Source organism: Lissotriton vulgaris, chromosome 9 (assembly GCF_964263255.1).
Source record: "Lissotriton vulgaris chromosome 9, aLisVul1.2, whole genome shotgun sequence".
NCBI classification, from domain to species: domain Eukaryota; kingdom Metazoa; phylum Chordata; class Amphibia; order Caudata; family Salamandridae; genus Lissotriton; species Lissotriton vulgaris.
In genome coordinates, this window is record NC_141697.1 from 479,982,594 (window position 1) to 480,003,911 (window position 21,318).

General features: G+C 41.8%; 1 protein-coding gene across 4 annotated transcripts in view; it reads left to right on the forward strand.

Moving 5' to 3' along the window:
• PPP2R5E (protein phosphatase 2 regulatory subunit B'epsilon) overlaps positions 1-21,318 on the forward strand; it is a 466,786-nt gene that overhangs the window by 163,009 nt on the left and 282,459 nt on the right. For all 4 annotated transcript variants that reach the window (XM_086937936.1, XM_086937938.1, XM_086937937.1 and 1 more), the window contains exon 4: positions 7,883-7,984. In XM_086937936.1, the coding sequence (XP_086794062.1) occupies positions 7,883-7,984 (102 nt within the window). The remainder of the gene's footprint in view (positions 1-7,882; positions 7,985-21,318) is intronic.

Here is a 21,318-nt window from a genome sequence, read left to right on the forward strand (position 1 = left end):
TCATTTTTGTTTTGTAGAGCACAAACTATAATTTCCATGAGAAAATGAAATCCCTTATTGTTGATTTACTGCAGACTCCACCACAGCAAATGCTTTTGGTTTTAAAGCTCTGATGTTAGCAACATTAGTGTTAAGGTGTGCCTCACTTCTGTAATGAATGTAGAATGTTAGCAGTCCTGTTGTTCATTAGCACTCTGTTGGAACGGCAATACACTAAGGAATCACAAGTCTAGTTCCTGCTGCTGTTGAATGTATGTTTTGCTCAGTATTTCAGACTTTCACATTGCTGAGGAAGAGATTTGTGAATGTATAGAAAAGTGTTCCTATTTTACCTTCCGCGGCATCTTTAATAACTTCAATGAGAAAATCATGAGAGAAAACTGTTTTCTCGCCAACATGGTTTATAAAATCCCAGCAGGGAATCCACATTTTTCCTAGGGTAATTATCATTGTGGGACTCGTCACAGTTTCTATTTATGGTTATGTTATCACCACTCAATTATTTATATTGTGACTAAAATGTATTATTTCCGTTTATATTTCATCCTTTTTCTGACCCTCAAAGCCAGGCATTCACTACAATGAATTTAATTGGGACAAAATGGCGGAAATTGATCCTTTAAAAAAAATCCAAAAGGAAGGCTTCTTGTGACCTTAAAATCTAAAACGTTGCATAAAAACACACAATCTAGCAAACAGTTTTATGACTTTAACCTCAAATAATTTTAAAGGCCTGATTTACAGTGCCATTCTTATTCAAGGGGAAGGGCAATACTGGTTAGTTATTGACAGAGGTGGAGTATGGACCCTCCACTTCTCCTTCCCTTGCATAACTTTGATTAAATAGTATCTCTTGGAAAGTAGCAAATTCACCACTTTTCAGCAGCAATTTAAAGTCCTCGACCGAAGTGTGTTGGCAAGCTCATTTGTGCGGCCCTCATTTAATACAAATTACCATTCATCTGTAGAGGTCACATTTTGTTAATCAAGAGAAACCGTTTAAGCCTTTTTCTTTGGATTTCTCATACCAACAAGTTTGGATGCTATTAATAGGCTGTTAGGTAAGATATAGGGCTCTGAGGAAGCCATAAATGGGAGGAGTATTCCTTCTATTCCTATTTTCCAAATCCTCAGTATGTTGCTGGAGAGCGAGGACCGACCTCTCCAGAGAAGAAATGCGTTGAGAATTAGATTGTACTACCGAAACTTGTTGTTCTACAGAAGTGATTCTATTGTCCATAGACACCCAATTATCCTTCAAAATCTACATGTCTTTGCTAGTTTCTTCAACAAAAGGGCGAAGGGCACGTATCTCTTCTAAAAGTAACTCCATTGAGATTGGAGAGGTAGGTTTATCCGGGGAGGGAGGATCCTGCTTCAAACGTTTTGAAGAAATAATAGGAGGAGAAGATTTATTTGATGAAGGCTGTGATGAGGAAGATCGATGCGGAGCTAGGCCAGCCATTTGAACCACTGTTGTAGAAACACCAGAAGAAGCTGAAGTGGATGAGTCTTGGTGAGTCGTTGAGGAGATAAAGACAAATTTTGGCTGACGCAGCTTGCCCATGCACAAAACAATGACTGCAACTTTTGACCAGCTGATTGGTAACTACAAAGTAGTGAACCAGAGCTCCCCAGAGATGGCGATAGAGAAGTTTCTGTAGCTAATAAAACCAACAAATATTAATGACCTGCCACTGCCCCTCAGGAGAAGAAATCCCGCCTCCAGATGATAGATGCAGACACAGCATCCAAAGAATTCTACAATAAAAATGATATTGGTAGAAATGAATGATTCCTGAAGGGGTTTGAAAGAGACTAATACAAAGTCTGGTGGAGGCAGCTAGTCCATGTATAAACGATGACCACAGCGTATGATCAGCTGATTGGAAACTACAAGTTATCGAAACACAGCTCTCCAAAAAAGTTGATCGAAGAATTCCTCTATCTTATAAGTCCAACTTACATTAATGACCTGCTACTGCGCCTCATGAGAAAAAAAAAATCACGCCTCAAAATGACATTTGCTACCAAAAACAGTAATTAAAGATGTCACTAGCAAGTATGTTAGTGGTAGAAAAATCCTGAAGAGAACGCAGTGTTGAGCCAGAGAAAATTGTTAATTAAAGAGGCGCGCATCCAAATGAGGGAGTAAGAACAAAATATTCTGGCGGCAGCAAGGAAACATACGTGCAGAGCATTATTCATACAAAGAACTCCACATGTGCCATAGGAAAGTCATTCACCCTTAATGAAGTGATTTAAGTAAAAGCCATGGAGCTTCAAAATGAAGAGATAAATGACAAATGATGATTTATACGCTCCCTGCACACATTGGAAGATGGAAACATCATGCTTGTGATGAGCGTCAGACACGGAGTGAGCCAACCTGAAGAGACACGCATCCACGCTGAAAGGAATTCTTCGTGAGGAGCAGCTGCGCCGTGAAATGGCGGTCGCGGCAAGCTCCGATGTGAAGAGGCGTCTTTAGCATAGACGCGCCGACAGGGAATCGCGGCAAACCGCACACTCAAAGCAGCTCACAGTCCGCTAATGTTCCGCGGCATGGAGGTTCCTGGAGACGCCGTAGGACCACAGAAAAACTCAAAGAAAAGGTCCAGTGAGGAGGAAAGACACCACTATGCAGCCATCTTGCGTGGCGCCATAGCCAAGCCCCGCATTTTCAAACTTTTGACCTATTGGTATTGTAAATGACAATGCCTTTTATCATTGCATGTTTTTTAAACACCTAAATAAAATGCTTTGCCATTTACAATGCCAATAGCTCAAAATCTCACAAATGCGAGACCTATTGCATTGCAAATGCTTGTTACTGCATTGGTAGGTCTTCAGTCTGTTGTCCCCATCTGTATGTATTATGATACGGAAGAACTGGATTGTGAAGGAAATGGATAAGTGAGTTCAGTTTTTTTTTGATGCACAATGAAGAGAATATGTGGAGTTATGGTATTTCCTTTTGTATACTGCATTTCTACCATGTGTATGTTCCCATAACAGTTTTGGAATTTTGTCACCCTTTTTACCACAAGTATATGTTGGGATCTGATTGTAACCAAATTTTACACTGCTTACACGATCCTAACTACTTTAAACGAGTAAAATTTAAGTCAGCTAGGCACATTAAAAAAAATTGGGACCAAATTCTGACTATCGAAAAAACTTCCTTTTAAAATGCCGAGCTCAGAATATGGGGTAATCCAGTATTACCTGATATTTTTTCAGACGGGGCAGGTACCCTCTGGGAGAGACATGGTATTAACACACTAGGTGATTTATACGGCCAGAATGGCTTCATGGATTTTGACGCACTCAAAATTCTATTTTATTTAAGGGACAACATGTACTTTAAATATATTCAAATACAGGATTACCTGCTTTGTAAGATAAATTGTGGAAGCAGCAGAATCAGATGTACTAACATGCTTATACTCCGATAAAGTAAAATCATTAATAAGTCTGGGGTATGGATATCTAATACAAGGTAAAATTGATGACAGCATGAAAATAGCGGTTAAATGGTCTTCTAGACTGGGTATGAACATCAACCCAACACAGATCTCATCTTCTCTACGCCACATAAACCTGATAGTTCAGTCTTCCATCTTGAGGCTACAGCTGTATAGAACCATCACGCAATTGTATTATACTACACAAAGAATAACTAGCTGGGCACAGGGTAATCGGGCAAATGAAAAAGTGCCCGAAATGTGATTTGGAAGCTGCAGGTATAGAGCATATGCTCTTTTCGTGCCCGGCGCTTTTGCCGTCTGGAAGGGGTTAACTGATGTTTTAAGTAGCAAACAAATTACTACCCCGCTGCTTACAGCACAACTGGTTTTACTAGATATTCAGGAAGTTAACTGTCTACACAAAGATTTAATAACTATCATCTATGCCTGTGCTAGGCTAGCTATAGCAAGATCATTTATCTCAAAAGATGCTCCAAATGTTATTGAGTGGTGGATTTTGATAAATGAAATAAACACTATGGAACTCTCGTTAGCAAGACATAGAGGTCTTAAGGCTTTGCAAAAGAAAGAAAAAATTTGGTTAAACTTTTTTGAACTATGAAATATCTGAATCAATCAAATGGTTAATGAGGCCAGTTTAACTCTGCGTTCATTACTTTCAAGACTGTCTTTTCTTTTTTCTTGTTGAGATATGTATTAGTTGGACCTCTGTTTCTTATGTTCTTTGTCGTTAAATTGCTTTCTCATTTTTACTTTACTTTTTGAGCTATATATTCTATGTGAATTTTGTTAAGTTGCTCTTCCTGCAATAATAAAAATATTTAAAAAGAAAAGGAATTTTGTCACCCTTTTTAGTTCTAGGTTACTTTTTGATCAAAGTCAAAATGGTCTTAAGACATTTGGGTATATTAAGTAATGTTGAGAGATGGGTTATCTGGGTAGTGACCTTTAAGGGTAGGTTAGACTGATTTATATTGTTTAAAATACACTATATACAGTAGTCCCAGGTTATGGTCCAGATTCAGAAAAACTAGGAGCTCCCCGAAGAACCACCAGGAACCCAGCGTGATCAACATGTGTAAGCAACAATTGTTCACTGAGGTGTATTGATAAAAATTTGTTTTACATTACACTTGGAAAACTGCAACTGAGCAATACATGCTGCAATTTCCATTTTCACATGGTGTTTCTACAAAAACTTCATGGAAGAAGTCATCCAGTGACCAATAAGGGTATTAGTGGAAAATATATTGTAGGCATCCAACAAGACTAATTTAAGGATAAAGACATTTTTATTTTAAGTTACAATTTATAAAATAACGCTCGCAAGCCTCCCACTCAAGATTTGCCACAATGTTGTTAGTTCCACCAGAGCAGTGTCAGCGGCCGCAAGTACTCTAACAGCTCTTGCCAAGGCTACTTTTTCCTTAGGTAAATGAGTGAATTATGAAAAAGTTGAATAGTGCAGCAAAACTGTCTGCAAAGTGCTGCACTGTTTCTTTAATTTATTTGCCTTCTTGTCCAACCCTAACAAGTACCAATGACTGTAGCACCTGGCCAGTACCACTGGTAGCTCTCCTTTTCCCTACCTCCCCAGCAGCGTCTGTTGGCCGTCAGCAGGAGCAGCAACATCAGTTTAAAACTCCCGCTTTTACCTCTGCTATCCAGCCTAGTGAGGTGCTCTTTGCTTGGGATGGTACATTTTATTTATTCTATTTTAACTATAGTATCTATTCTCGCAGTGTAATAAGGTGCCTCTCTGCCTGCATTTCCTGCAGCAGAAATCAAACCGCCTTTTATTTAATGCATTTAGTCTGGTCAGAGTTTAAGGCAATCTGAAGAGAATTGAATAATTTATTCTCAACCCACTCGCACTCATGACCTCTCTACCCATCTGACGCAGAATGCCGGCCTCATCCCTGTCTGACAATGAGAAGTATTAAGTCTTTTCTCTATGTTCTGGTACTCTCATCAAGTTCGGGATTTCGCCGACTGTAAAATCTGATATAGTTTGGATGTCAATTGTTCATTTGAGCCTGCAGTAATTAAATGTTTTTTCAAAAGGGATGAGTGGCTACAGTGCCCCAACCCTAACGATGTGGAGCAAAGCCCAGTGGCGCAGTTGAAAGTTGAGGAATTCCTCGTCTTCACCCAAACCGAAGTCTAGCTTAATCTGCTGAAATGGTTTAATAGTCTGTTTATGAATATGGTCTCCCGGCATCAGACTTCTATCAAAAGCGTGAGTTCCTAAATAAAGCAGTGACCCAAGAAGAAGAATTTCAGTCTTTTTGTATTATCAATTGCCTTCCAAACTATCAATGTCACAGGCAACAAAGTGAAACAAGACTAGGAGCTGTTGCCAGGTGGCTATTCTCATGAACGTCGAAAGTTTACACACAAAAGAAATTAATGGTATGTTTATAGAAAGTATCTGATGTGTATTCACACTTTTTATCTACTTTAAGCGTTATATGACTTGATTCCCTATTCCCATAATGTTCATGTCATTTCTTCATGACAATGACCCGTATTTCATGTGCTGAAGGGATGCAACACCTGTCATCTGAAATATTTATAGACATAACTATGCAATGAAACCTATTTGGAAAAAAAGAGCAATATGTAAAGGAAGAATTAGGCAGTGAACAAAACCGACTTTCATGCACATTGAAGTCCTTATAAATTACTTCATCAAGAATCGGATTATAGGAAGCAATAACTGCTGATTGTATCAACCGTAGTATAAATATTTGTTAGAGAAAGCTCTGGATTTATTTTGAAAGTTCAGAAGTGTTGTACATATAGAGTAAGTAATAATATTTGACAAACTCTGACTTCCTGTGTACTAAGGATCTATTAAAGTTGTATAGAAAAGTCGATCTCCTCTGAAACTTCATTTTCATAAAACCAGATTTAAGGGTGCACCACTGCTTATTTTTTTTCTTCTTCATTTAACCATTGCTGAAATGTGTAGACCTGTACTCCTCATGTCGCCTGTAAGCAGTACTCCAAAAATGCACCTTCCTGTAAGATAACTTTCTCCCAAAATCTCTTCACAGTCTGTTTGTTCGAAGGCTTCCTCATTATGCTTTCCCACAACCCAGCATTTCTGCGAATGCTGAATCTAGTTCTCAACCAAGTGGAGGAGAAGGGAGATAGAAAATTACCTTCATAGTAATTCTGATGCTTTTAGCGCTGCTTCTCCCTCTTCACAACTCCTGTATAGACATCCCTTCTGTAAGCATGTGTCCTCCTTCGATTTTACCCTGGAACTGAACTGAAATGGTCGGTGGTGCAGGGGCATGTCAAGTGCACTAAAACGGAAATGGCTCACAGGGATCACCTAGCAAAAATTCAATGTGACTGCTTTCTTTCGAAATCTCTAATAACATAATTAATTTCCTTTTATGTCCTCAAGTCAGCTGTCTGCTTGAACCAAGAGAGAGTCCTCGCTCTCTGCTGGTACAACTCGAGCCTGTTGACTGGCAAGAAAACAGATTGACTCTAGGTTGTTATTAAAGCAAAAGCAGGTCCCTGCAACTGAGCCATTCACTTCCACAGCATGCATTGCTATTCCCTCTCCATAGACTCCTCCCACCGAATTTTAAGGTTGGGTCCTGTAATCTAACCATTCACATGTCCAACTTGGACACTTTATGACCTGAAGTGTTCATATAGTATTAGCCTTCAATTCCACCTTTGGATCTAAATAAAAGGGCATCCTAAGAAAGTGGAGACGCCCAAAGGCCAACAAATTTTATGAGACTAATGAGGAGAAGTGCAGGAATAGCATTTAAGATTACAAGGCAAGACGTGGCCCCCTACCATCCCCTCGTCCTCCTCCAGTTCACGTTTAACTTGTACTGGCACTTCACTCTTCTTTGCTTGGCTCCCTCAAATCCTATTTAATTAGAGGAGGGGAGTTTATTGCATCTAGGAGTTATATATGTTAATACAGGTAATCTTTTACGAAGGGGTCTTCTCTTTAACATGTTTGATGTACCTTTTAATATCTACTATGTCATGACATTGATGGCAATGACTGTCACAGTTAAATACATTGCGAACCCTCAGTACCATCTCTTTAGCTGCAGATTAACGTAAGTGTTTAATCCAATGCCATGTTAATGTGCGATACACTCTGATAATATGATATTGCATTGAATAATGACAATATTTATATATTTATGTTGTTACCTCACTACCTTTTTTTGGAATATACTGCAATACTTCCAGGTATTGAGTAAACAATTCTGAAATAGTGTAATTTTCTGTAAGGAAGAAATCCATTAAATTGTATTAAGAAAATAAAGAAATATTCAACATATGCTTGCCTTTTTGGCATTATTCACAGCATTTCCAAAATGTCTGTCTTGTTTTTTCTTTTGTAGGTATCGTGCAATATATTTAGGACCCTCCCGCCCAGCGACAGCAATGAATTTGATCCAGAAGAAGATGAACCTACTCTTGAGGCATCATGGCCACATTTACAGGTATATTGGTGGCATGCTGAAACAATGACTTTTATTTAAAAATAAATAAATAATAAAACAAAAAAAATATATATATGTGTGTGTATATATGTATATATATATATATATATGTGTGTGTGTATATATGTATATATGTCAAGCTATTATGCATTCCATCATTCTGACTGGTTCTTGCATCATCTTTCGTGAGTAGCCATAGAAGTAAATCAGAAAAAAAAATGAACTGACCTTTTGCATCCTAAATGGAGATAAAAAGCGGTTCATGGTAAAGCTTCGTCTAAACTGGAACCTAATTTGATTAGGTTTGTGTGTGAAATTCGTGGAGTTTGCAGAGTTTTTCCCACTCTATTAGTGCACGGAGATCCAGAAAACTCTACGTTAAGTTAGCGAGCGAGGACAAAGGGAGCGGTTGCGGATGGCCACTACCGCTCTCATTGAGAAATCTTCTGTTCGCGTTGAAGCTGCTGCTCGAGTAGGACATCTACTTGAGCTGTAGAAAGAAGCAGCAAAGTCTTGTGCTTTGCATGGTCCCGTTCATACTGATTTTCCAGCACAGGACAAACACCTGTAAGTAAAAATCAACGTGAACGCTATGACCTAACTGTCGTTTGCGGAACTCTGCATAGTGCAGCAGATTTTTTTGGTCACCCCGCAAACTCTGCCTAGGCCTTACGTTGATACCAGATCACGTTAGTCTTGTCTACCTGCTGACCTGAAGTACATAAACATGTATAAAAGGAGGAAAAACCAGGAATGAAAATTACTTTTGAAAGCTAACCATTGTTTTCCAGGCCAATTAAGACATCTGCTTCAAAACCTGGTGAGTGTACTGTGATTATCCCTACGGCTTCATCCTATACAACCATTTCTGTTCTTTCCTCAGATGAAACCTTGAGTAATGAGTCACCAGGAGAGGGTAATCTTTACTCCCTTTCACTCTAAGTGAGACTCTTGGATCTGTTATTTACTTAAATAAATAATCCATTGGTGAGATACTAGGATTGGTATTTTCTCATGATGTCTTTATGAGCTCACCAGTGGTGAGGCTCTTTGCCAAATATGGTTTCCCTAAAAGGCCAACATATTATTTTAGTTGGGAGACTGCAGACATGCAAGTATGTTTGATTTTGACAAACACTTCACATTTCCAGATTGTAATAAAATGTTGATTCCCTTTGTGTGTAGAGGGAGCAGCTAATTTTTACTGGAAGTACTGTTACAGTTCCTATTGTAGCATTTATGGGGATTATTGCATGCACATTTTACGGATGATGTAAATGGGAGATTAGACACATTTTTGGATCTATACAACTCTTCCGTCCAAATTCCCATCAAGGCTTAACATCGAAGCATCTGTGGTTTGTAATAGGAAGTCAACATTACAAGTATAAATGCCTGCCTTCCCAACAGTGGTCTTGAAAGGGACTGCACATCTGCATTGTAAGAAATTCCATTGGTACCCCTAGTTATAACACCAACGTATCCTGCCCTGGTCAGCAACCCAGCCGTTACCAAGAAAATAGATTGCTGTGCACTTTGAAGTTTTTCGTCAACCTGAAAAGAATCTCAGGTCATCCCTTGCCAGAGTATTCAATACATTCAAGCATTTAAAAACCGTTCATTAGGCTTCGCCTTCTGGCTCCGGGAACATGTCTGGCACATGGGTAGATAATTATACTTTTTCCTTTCATGAAATGGCAACTGCTTTGTGGTTTTAGCTATTACTAGCTTCATATACTTAAGTTAATTCCTTTGCCAATGTGAGATTGAGAAGGGTGGAAAAATATGTTGTGCACTGAATTCTCTGGAAATACGTTATTTTCTTTAAATGTTGGCTTATAAGTAATTTTTGCTTATGCTTTAACACTTAAATGTAAACACACAGTTGTTGATTGCAACGAATATCAAGCAAGGTAAGCAGTCAGTCAGTTATGAGCAGTTCTCCTTTTGAATTCGAAACTGTTCTAGCTTTGCAATCATCTTTTGGACTTAGTGCTTTGAACTTCGGACTTTTTCTGCTGCATTGTGGATGCTGTACTGAAGACTCCTACTCTTTTCAAGCTTGCCATCTGCCTTGTGTCGCATGAGGTACTTTAGGGGTGTAATAAGGGACACTTTGGGGGTTCCTTTGACAATAAAATAAATCCTAGAACCCCCTGTCTTCTGACCCTGTGCTGTCTCCTTCATCCTAATCCTCTGCCCTACCTAAGGTTTGTACATAATGGAAAGCGTCTATTCCACCTATTTATATTCTGTCTGCTGGGGTGCTGTTTATGCCAACTCTGTCTCAGTCTGTTCTGATTTTTAACAAGGTGTCCGTGCTAGATGCACACAAAATGCACAGTTCCTTTTAGTCATTAGGAACAGTATTTAATGACTCTTTATTTTTTATTATTTATTCAATGTGTTTGGTCTGGCATGATTTTACTACCAATATTGTTATTTGTATTGATGGGGTGCAGTGTAGTGTAGGTCCCTTCTTGCAAAACCGTTTCATAAGAAAACCACATGGAAACACATGGATTTACGATTGATACTTCTAAACATGGATTCCTCACATTTAGAATATCCCAGGCGCAAGCCTGGATCTGTATGATTTTTCAGCACAGCTCCTGCATGTCAGTAGATGGAGTGATGGCTCTGTGTTTGCTCCACTTCTCCCAAGACGTGCCGGCTAGAGCCACATATAGGTGCAACCTAAACTTTCTGACATCAATTCCCTTCTTTGCGCATGTTTGTACATGGATCCAGATCTAGCTCCTTATTTATTCGTCAGATGACCAGCTTTTTCTCTACAAATGTTCTTTACAGACTGCAAGGGAGTGTCCACTCTTAAAACTACAAGTTTCATGCCTTGGAGGGACTCTCGCGAACAAATGTCTGTGACAGATTCCCACAAAGTGTGGCTTTGGGATTGGGCCTGACTCAAAGTCATGCAAGGAGTGTGCCCTGTCCAGCTAAAGGCTGTATGGGAATGGGGACACCAAGTTGTACATCACCAAGCACCGACTGAAATTAATTCCGTACACGGGTGTCCTCGAAGTGGAGTACTCAATACTGCTCCCGCTATCTGAGCTTGTCCCACGATGTGTCGTCCTTGCGATCCAATTCTTCAGTTAAGTCAAAATCCCAAAAGAAACACATGAAGTCCAAAAAGAGTTTTGTCCCAGCTTTGCCACCCTCCGTCTCAGAAGTCACCAGGACGTCAAGGTGCCCCGCATTCCTGCTCTCACTCCGCTACAGAGGAACCAATTCTGCAACGGAATCTGATGCACCCCTAATTCCCTCGTCTGCTGTTCACGCCGCAACAGATTAAGGCATTAAGAGAGGCAATATTTCACAGCTTGTGCACTGTACCGGCTCCCTCTGGTGTGCCGTGGGGTCCCATGGATCCAAAGAGACTTCCAGTCAGGTTACCACTGGCAGGTCGTCCTTTTGGCACTGTCTCAGCTCTCACCCTGGAGCTGAGTCCATGCCAGATTCCTTCTGTGTCAATGCTGGCATCAACGCCAAAAGAGGAAGCTGATCCTATAGTCCTGTCCTACTCTGACCCAAATCAGTCTCAACCTCCGCTGGAGCAGTGATCAAACCCCGTTCCTATGTGTCTTACCACCATGCACTGACTCTGAAAAGACAGTGCCTTTGCCTACGAGACTCCCTTCAGTGCTCGAACGGCTCTGATTGGACTCTGGCCAGAGTTAACCAGGTTTTGGTGATGGTGGAAATGAATTTGCCCCTCAATATGATGACAATTCTAATGTGGACCGACGAGAGGCGAGTGGGCTGCACACTTCCCCTGACTGGACTGATCTCACACACTGGCCCTTTCACAGAAGAGTATGCTTCATTCGGTAAGGTCATTTGAGTGGCTACAGAAGTCTTATATGGACAATTATCTTCTATTGAGGGTAAAAACCACCGTCCTCATGGAAATGTTGCAACCAGGACAATCCTCTTCTGAAATCCTACTGCCGTTCAGCGAGGCTCTAACAGACACCTTTTGGGCACCCGCCCTTGCTCAACCCTAAAGAAACAGGTGGCACTTCATCACAGAGCTGGTCTGGATGTCTCTTTCTTCCAGATTTATCTATTTATTTATTTTAAGACAGTTTACCGAGTTTTAATAATTTGCATTCCAAACAGTATTTGAGGCATAATCAGCGTATCAACCAATTATGTTCAAATTGTCAAATTAGAGCCTTATAATCGCTGTCAATATTTGCGACAGTATGTTTTCAAATCTTTTGCAAAACACACAACCAAACATGAGCCTTGAAACCTGCATGGTGCATGAACGCAAGTTAAGTTAGAGTCCAATTTGTTAACCACCCGCAGGGGAGAGGAATGCAATAGAGGAAGGGGGGGGGGGCAAAGAATGGAGGGGGGGGCATGTCCAGTGCTAAGGAGGCGAGCGCCATCGCAAATGTTCACCTAGCGTTAAGGTACGCTGCAGATCTAATCATACTGACCCCTCATCATTCGGGGTCGTTGTAGGACTGTAAGTAACGCATCCCACTCTACTGCTATAGGGCATCTTCGCAAGACCTGTATGTCTTCGCGGATCAAAATCTGCTGCCTTTTTCCATGCCCCACTGTATGGTACATCAGGGAAAAACGAGGACTGTGTGCTAACCCATTGGACAATTTCAAAACACGTACCATATCAGCCACCGGAGCCCGACACTGAGGGCATTCAGACGCCATGGGGTATATCCTATGTATCTTAGCCAGAGTTAAGTAGGCCCTGTGTACTATATTAAACAGTGCATATGAGAAGCGGGCATTGTGCGAGGCCTTCCCGGGGTACATCAAAACTGTCACACTCCTTTTGGGTCAGTGCACATTCTATGTCGCCCTCCCAGGGTTGCTGAAGAATACTCAACGGGTCTTGAGCGGTTTAAGGGATGGTCCTAGTTGACCATGTAAGCAATATTTTCCCATTACCCATGGTGTAGAGGACCTGTGTCAGGAGGTGCATTTCATTTTCCGATTCAACAATACCTCACATGCAATCCAGTGTTCTCATAGGCGGCTGTGCACCAGGAATTGCCCTACTGAAAGACCAGTCTGCCTAGCCTGGAGGTCAAAAATGTGCCCACCCCGCCGATTCCCATAGTGTCAACCCCTTCCTACCCATATCTGTTCGGAACTAATGAATGGCACTCAGCGGTATCTCAAGAGCATATAACGTCAATCTGGGCACAATCCTCAATGCTATACGGAGGCACAAATATGCCACAATAAGGAGGGCCTTCAAAGGCCCAAGCAACTCCGAGTCGGGCAGAAACAGTTCCCGAACCAGTCTCAAAGCTCCCCCGCTCTGACTACAGGCACACCTCTGATGGTGCTGAGTCAGCCAACAGGTTGGCCACTGGTGCTGTGCTGCCAGGTAGTAGTGCACAAATACAGGAGCTACCAGTCCCCCACGCTCTGTTGTAGAATTGCGATTTTTATCTGTCTCACTGGTGCAGGGAAACCATTTGTCTACGGGTTCACAAAATGAGGATCAACACTGGAGTGGAACAAAACACAAGTTTATTACACCTCATGAGCGGGCTCCGTCATACAGACACTGCAAGTGTCTTAGAGGGAACTGACTAGCATGGTTTCAAACCTGGTATTTATACAAATTTGGTACAGTAAAACAAAAACTAAAACCCCTTTGTCATTGTTATATAATGCTTACACAACCCCTTTGTATAATGGCCTCCACTCTGGCACGTAGGTATTATCAGCACAACCAGCTTTCAGTGAACATGTAACTTCTGAGTTTGCAGAAAGTCCCCACAGAAACACAAAATGGGGGCTGATAGACAAAATGGCTGAAAGCGGAGGCAGTTAACAGAGTACAGTTTTTACTGTTTAACAGTCCCTCCAATTAGCCTCCGCTAAATACATTTTGTAATATATTCCAGGCTTATAAAACTTTGCGAATACAGAAACATCAAAGAATAATAAACCAAGTCAGTGTTATTCTGTAACAGCTGAGGGTGCCCTATCTTCATCATTAACACTTCTCATATCTATTTTCATAAAATCATCTATTTGTTGCTGAAGTATAAGCTGTTTATGAACACAATGAGTATTCGCTTTCTTAGGGATTCAGGACATGCATAGAAAACTACAGATGTTGCTTCTAATAGCCATACACTGCTGCAACCTAGAGTAGTGCCTACTATACAGGCCGCTATAATAAATAATGTCCATCCCCATGACATAACCATGCCCCAGAACCCACTAGACCAGGTCCGTGTTCCAGTGCCGTGGATTATTTCAGTCTCTGTTATGTAACTTGGAGATGGCCTGATAAACAGAAGTTGCCTTGTCGGGTATATAAATGCAACAACTGGCACCTATAATTCAGCATGCACCTCCACGATCCGCAAGGATAACAACTAGAACCATACGGTTCTGTTACGCTACGAGCCTAGTCGCCTGGAGTTCCTCTGTAATATTACCAATAGCTGTCGTAGTCTGATTAACTACTGCCTCAACTACCCTAGTGAGTCTTCGTATGTTACTACTATTGAGCAGTGGCCCAACAAGGAAAAAGATACTTAAATTCACCTCAACATGTTCTTGCAGTGAGGTGTCAGTCTGATCTATCACCTTAACATCTATCATTCTCCTAGTCCTAGCTAGAAAACTATTGCAAGGCAATAATCTATATTTGTGATAAGAAGCCTGAGCAAAATGAACAGGAGGGGGGAGAAAATATATAGCACCTATTCCTGACCACCTTTGTGGTAGGTAGAAATAACCCTTATTTCCACAAATGAAACATTTATTGTGGGATGCTAAAAATCTACTTTGATTGGGACTGGTCAGCTTCAAAACAGTACTGCAGTTGCTCTCCCTTACAGGAATAAGACCTATTCTGTTTACACAGAGGGGCTCGTACTTCTGTTACTGTTATAACCGGCAACCCTAACTCCAATTTCGTTCTTATTTTCCGTGGGTTAAAAACATACTTAGTGCGAGGTTCATTTTGACCACCATATTCTACTTCTAGATCTGATCATTTTGCCTGTGGGTTACTATCTTCATCTGGACAGCATGCCATGTTTAGCTCCTTAAGACCTCCTACATCGAAGGTAAAAATCTCGCTAACGTGCTGCCCATAAGACTAAGCCGTACAGGAGCCATTATGGAAGAATGGGAGTGGTACGAGAGGGTTCGCCATGCACCCTTATGTACAGGTAACAATCCACAGACCCAACAATTGGAAATATTAGTAATACCATGAGTATAATGCAACATTCGAATGAAAGAATTATTCTTATAAGAGAATCTGTTTTTCATCTAGCGGCGAAAGGGTAAAATAAGTGTTCAGGCGGTGTGGGTGTTGGGCGTAAAAGCGTATGCACAGGAAATTTCACATGTAAAAACCAAGCTATCGCACAGATACTTATGACACTAAATAGACTTGCTGTCAAACAAATTATTGTCCATTTATGCTTGGGCTCTCTTGACGTAGGATGTCTAATATCCGGGCGTTCTTCCTCCATATTTGGCACACACAAAAATCAACAATGTCTTTAACTGTATTGTCTTTTACAACATTGCCAACTCTAATTCATAAATATTCTTTTTCAGAATGTTTATAGTTGATGTCCAATGCATATATCAGTCAGTGGGGAAGATTTTAGAAAGAAAACAAGTGTTTAGGACAATTAAACAACATTTTCACCTCCACAGACTCCAGGCCAAAAGTCAAACAAAATTGTTGGAACTTGCAGTTCAAAGAGAACTATAGCAATGAAAAAAAAGGTCAAAATAGCAAGTGCCCAAGAAAGAGCATCCACAAGTTCACCTGCAACAGCCGGAAGGATCGTTAGATGTATTGCCATTTTCAAAGGATGCAACTCCGGCCTCCTATAAAATCCAGTCGCCGAAAAATCAGGAAACTGAAACTGTGGGCTAAGGCCAACAGCTGTCTTGCTTCTAACTGGATTCCATGCCCAAGAAGTGGAAAGTTCTGACTCTACTTCGAGTCCTGGGCAAAGTACTGTAATGAAAACACGAATAGTGTCAGTGGTTTTCTGCACTGTGAACCTTTAATTCTCTCCATTCAGATACTGCAGGACGGATTTTGCCATAAAATCTGATCGTAGTTTGGAAATCAGGGTTCTTCCACAGATTCAGGATATCCAAGTCACAAACCGCACCACACCTAGTTTGGCCGCTTCTGTAACACTGTTTCCTGCCAAGTAGGACCTGTTACCGCACCAGACTCGCCACACCCCTTTTCTCAAAGTCTTTGTTCAGTTGGTAGCATCAGGTCTCAGATTGTACCTCTCTCTTCCAGCTACTGTTGGATCCGTAAAAAGTAGTTCTTCAGGTGATGCAAAATAGTGGTCTGTCTTTTCTTCGTTACTGAGAATGTTGTGTGCAATGCCTGCGTTCTCAGTTTTCGTAATCTGAGTCAGATCTGCTGGCACTTTTTTGCAGTGTGAGCCATGGGTATAATTCCCTCTGTTCGTAACCCGGACTGTCGTCTTCGAGGCCAAAAGGACGCTGTAAGTTCTTAGTCACGACCCAGTCACCAGGTTGAAACAAATGACCAGGACCTTCAGAATTGTCAGGAAGTGAATCATGCACCTGTTGGTGAATCAAAGAAAGATTGTCTGCAAGTTCCTTCATGTAATCCAACTAAATAGGGTACTCAAGTTCTCTCATTTTCTTGGGACGTGGAGGACCCCATACATTCATTGTTCTCCCAAAAACCACCTCATATGGTGTGAGGCCAGACTTGCTATGTGCCACTGCATGTGTAGACATAAGGGCTAATGGCAAAGCATCAGGCCATTTAAGTCCTGTTGAGGTCTGTACCTTAGCTAATTTAAGTTTCAGAGTTTCATTGTAGCGCTCCACCAAGCCGGCAGATTGTGGATTAGCTGCAGCATGAAACTTCTGGCGTATACCCAAACTCTCGGTAATCAATTTAATAACTTGTGCAAAAAAATGGTCCATTATCACTCCATAAAATTCTACAAATCCCAAACCTTGGGAAATATTCTTTCAAAAATGTTTTAGCTGTGGTGAGTGCAGTATTATCTTTCGTAGGATACACCTCCACCCGTTTACTAAAGGCACATACTATACCCAAGGCATATTTCAGATTATTGCACTTCCAATTCTATAAAATACATCTGTAGGACTTCAAATGGTGCACTAGGCGGAGAGAACCCTCCTTTTGGGGGTAGCTACTCCCTTCCCCGGTTATGTTGCAAACCAATCATACAATGTCTAACATGGTGTTCAGCTGTTTTTCTTGTATCTGGATGCTCCCATACTTTCTCTAGTTTTGTGGCTATACTCTTGGAACTGACATGTGCTGGGCCATGTGCCATAGTGACAAACGGTAGTACATAAGAACTAAGCAATTTCCACTTGTCCCCATCTGGCCCTATTCTCCAACAATTTTCACTGTCCAGTATACCGGTCTTTTCCCATTGTTGTATTTCCTCCTTTGTTGCCATATGTTGGATCTCTCTATCTCTTCATTTACATTTGCTTTTTTTCTGCAGTGAAGTACATCACATACATTTTTCCTTCTTGACTTCGTGCTGTCTCTTTTGCTGTGCTGTCTGCAAAAGCATTGCCCCTACCTACATCATCCACTACTTTCTGGTGTGCACTACACTTAACAATAGCCACCCGCTTCAGTAATGTTAATGCAGTCAACAAAATCTGAACTAATTCCCCATGTTGTATTTTCAAACCATGGGACGTCAAGAACCCTCTTTCCTGCCATAAGCGTCCGAAGTTATGTGCATCTCCAAAGGCAAACTGACTGTCGGTATAGAAATTCACCGGCAGCTTTTGACCAAGCTCTCAGGAGTGCAATAAGCTCAGCAGCTTGTGCGGACTTGTAAGGGATTCGATCTGTCTCCACAATTGTTTGCTGCGGAGTGATAGCGTAAGCTGCAGTAGGAGTGCCATCAGGTAACTTAAAACAAGACCCATCTACATACAAGTTGCCCTTGGCATCAGACAGAGGAATATCACTCAGCCCTTGGTTTGTTCTTCCGGCGTAAAAATGCAGTTGTGTATGTCACTAGGTTGCTCAGATGGCAATGGCAACAGAGTAGTTGGATTCAAATTCAGACATCATTTGAGTGCAATATGTGGTGCTAATAAATTGAGTTCGTACCCGGTAAGACGAGCACTCGGCAAATGTTGTTTCTTAGTTTGATTCAACAATACATCAACTGAATGGGGGACGAAAACCGTCAATTTATGGTCCAGTACAAGTCCTGCTGATTGTCTGATTGGAATGGCAGTTGCTGCCACAGTTTTCAGACAACCAGGGAGTGCCCTGGCCACTGGGTCCAGAACTGCAGAAAAGTATGCACATTGGCGTTGTTTGTCCCCATGTGGCTGTGTCTGGACTGACAATGCACAACCTTTTCGTTTGTGTACATAAAGAAAAAATTATTTAGTGTAATTGTGTGTTCCCAGCACAAGAGCGGAGCATAGTGCTTCTCTTAGCTGTTGGTATGCACTCTGACACTCCAAAGACCAAGGCAAAGGAGATGGGGTATTCTTAGTCGTAAGGGCAAAGAGAGGTTTGATAATCAGGAAAAAGTTGGGGATCCAATTACGACAATAGGATGTTATACCAATCAATGCCCTAACGTCCTTTTGTGTTTGAAGAATAGGTGTGTGTATGATGGCTTTGATTCTGTCTTTAGTCAGCGTCCTTACCTCCTTTGACAAGAGGTGACCTAAATAGGTAACCTCTGGTCAACAAAACTGAATTTTATTCTTAGATACTTTGTGGCCCAATTTAGCAAGGCGATTCAAAAACATCAATGTGGCCGTAATACACAGTTCTGTGTTGTTGGCTGCAATTAGCAAATCGTCCACATACTGCAACAAAGAAGTGCCTGAAGGTAACTGTAAGGTATCGAGTTGTTGTTTAAGGCTTGAATATAAATGCTCGGGCTTTCTGTATAGCCTTGAGGAGCACGACAGAACTGAAAGGACCGGCCCTTAATAGAGATCTCGAACAAATATCTACCGGAGGGTGCAATGGGAATAGAAAATAATGCGTTTTTAAGGTTGATGATGGAAAAAACACATGTATTCTGTTTCCATCTGTATGTGTACCAGTTCAATAGATAGTGAACCCACATCAGTATCACCCTCTGTCCACACAGAAGGTGGTATAGTGGATAATTCATGTGGCAATTCTTTAAGAACATACTGATTATGACGACTAGGCTTACCAAATGTAAGCCCCTCCCGAGATTGCCCCTCCCGAGATTGCCCCTCCCGAGATTGCCCCTCCCGAGATTGCCCCTCCCGAGATTGCCCCTCCCGAGATTGCCCCTCCCGAGATTGCCCCTCCCGAGATTGCCATCCAGGATATCCTGAGTCATGTGATATATATTTATACCCACATATCGAAGGGTGTGTAGCTCTCACTAAACTATGGGATGTGGAGGGCAATCTGGTCGGAGTGGGAGAAGACCGGTCTTACGCCAATTCACTCCCAGTCATGATGTGATCTTAAAGTCCTCCAGTATTATTGTGGCTTCCGAAATGCCATGATGGATATTCTTGATGTACAGAAGGACATCTGCAGGCGTGTGTGGTGCCACGGATTTGTCTGCCCCTGTCTTTTCCATCCTGCTGAACTACCTCTGCAAATTACTCTGTCTAGGGCAAAGATCAGAGCGTAGAGAGGATAACCCTGCCGCATAGCCCTGCCCACTGGCAGAAGAGCAGATAGCAGATACACAATAGCCAATCCTGACCCTTGCTGAAGGTGTATATAAAGTAATTTTATCATTTGCAACATCCTGGCCAAAATACCAATTTTTTTGCAAGGCCGCAAACCTATAGGACAGTCCAAGGTGTCGAACGTTTCTCCAAGTCTAAAATCAGACATACCTCATAGGCTCACTGCTTTGGGGCCTCCATAAACAATCTGTGCAGCCTTTGGACATTGAGGGTCATGAATCTGCCCGGTATGAATCAATTTTGGTCAGGGTGGGCCGAACCCGGGATCTGCCCCAGCATCAGAGTTGACAGAATCTTACTAAGTATCTTATAATCACTACCCAACAGCGACAGCTGTCTGTAAGACGACACCTCTATGGAGTCTCGAACTGGCTTCAGGAGGGATACCAGAACGTCTCATGCATAAATCTGGGCATAACCCCCATTTCAAGCGCATCGGGGTAAACCTCAGAGTTTAGGTGCCAATAGGGCTTCATAGTTATAGAATTCAATCAGCAGTCTGTTTAGGCACAGAGTGTTACAAGTGGGCGAGTCCTGGGTTGCACAATGGATTTCGTGCTTTGTGATAAAGCTATTCAGCGCCAGCCTCCCCATTGGGGGCGGTTGGGGGAGGAATTACTGACAATGTGACGGCTGCTAGAAATTCATGAATACTAGTTTGGTGCTACACTGGCACCAACATATGCAGGGCCTGATAATGTGCACAGAAAACCTTGTGAATTGCCCCATGAGTGGTAGCGACTTATATTGGGGAAAGGTGGAAGGCAATTATCAGCTCTGCATCTATAGCACGCCACAAAAGCAGTGTCAAAAGGCAACCTGGTTTGACCTCCTCCTCATGTTGTCTCGCTTGAAACACCCTGTAGTCTGTGCACCTCAATGATTCAAGTAGGCGGGCATGCCAGTCCCTCTCTTCTTGAAAATAACAAAGGGAGAGCGAGAGAGAAGATGTGGATTCGTTCTCCCTAACCAGTCTTATAAACAAAATGGAATCCACTGGTGGGTGTATGTGGTCCCTACAATGGTGGGGAGCACACAGTGTTGTTTAATACCCCTCACCCACCAAAAGGACCCTTGGTGTCATGCTTCATCATCGGGGTATTCGCACCCCTCTATGGGATGCGGCGTGCTACTACCTACGTCTGCATGGGAGCACTTGATACACAGACTATGTGTGGTGTGTGTGAGGTTGTCAGTGATAAGTGAGTGGTGGAGTTAGGAGTGTTATTTAGTGATGGTTAAAAAGTACCTGGCTCGTGGGGTATACTCAAAAAATGTTTAATGGGTCCCAGGCTGGTACTAATTAAAAGGTGTGTTTTGAGGTCCTTATGTATTACAATGTACTTCACCTCGTGTGTTCGTCTACATGTTTCGGAGTAAAACTCCTTCAGGACGGGGTGCACAAATCCCCACCTTAAGTATTGTTATTGAAAATCTGTACTCTACAGAAAAGTGAAACTAATAACTAGAGGCTATTATGTACCTAAATTAATTTTTATAGGAGGTTTCTGCAATCTGGGAACTCATTTCCATAGTACGTTGTGCCTCAGGAGCCTCCTTACGTGGGGGGCCAAAAAGAGTCA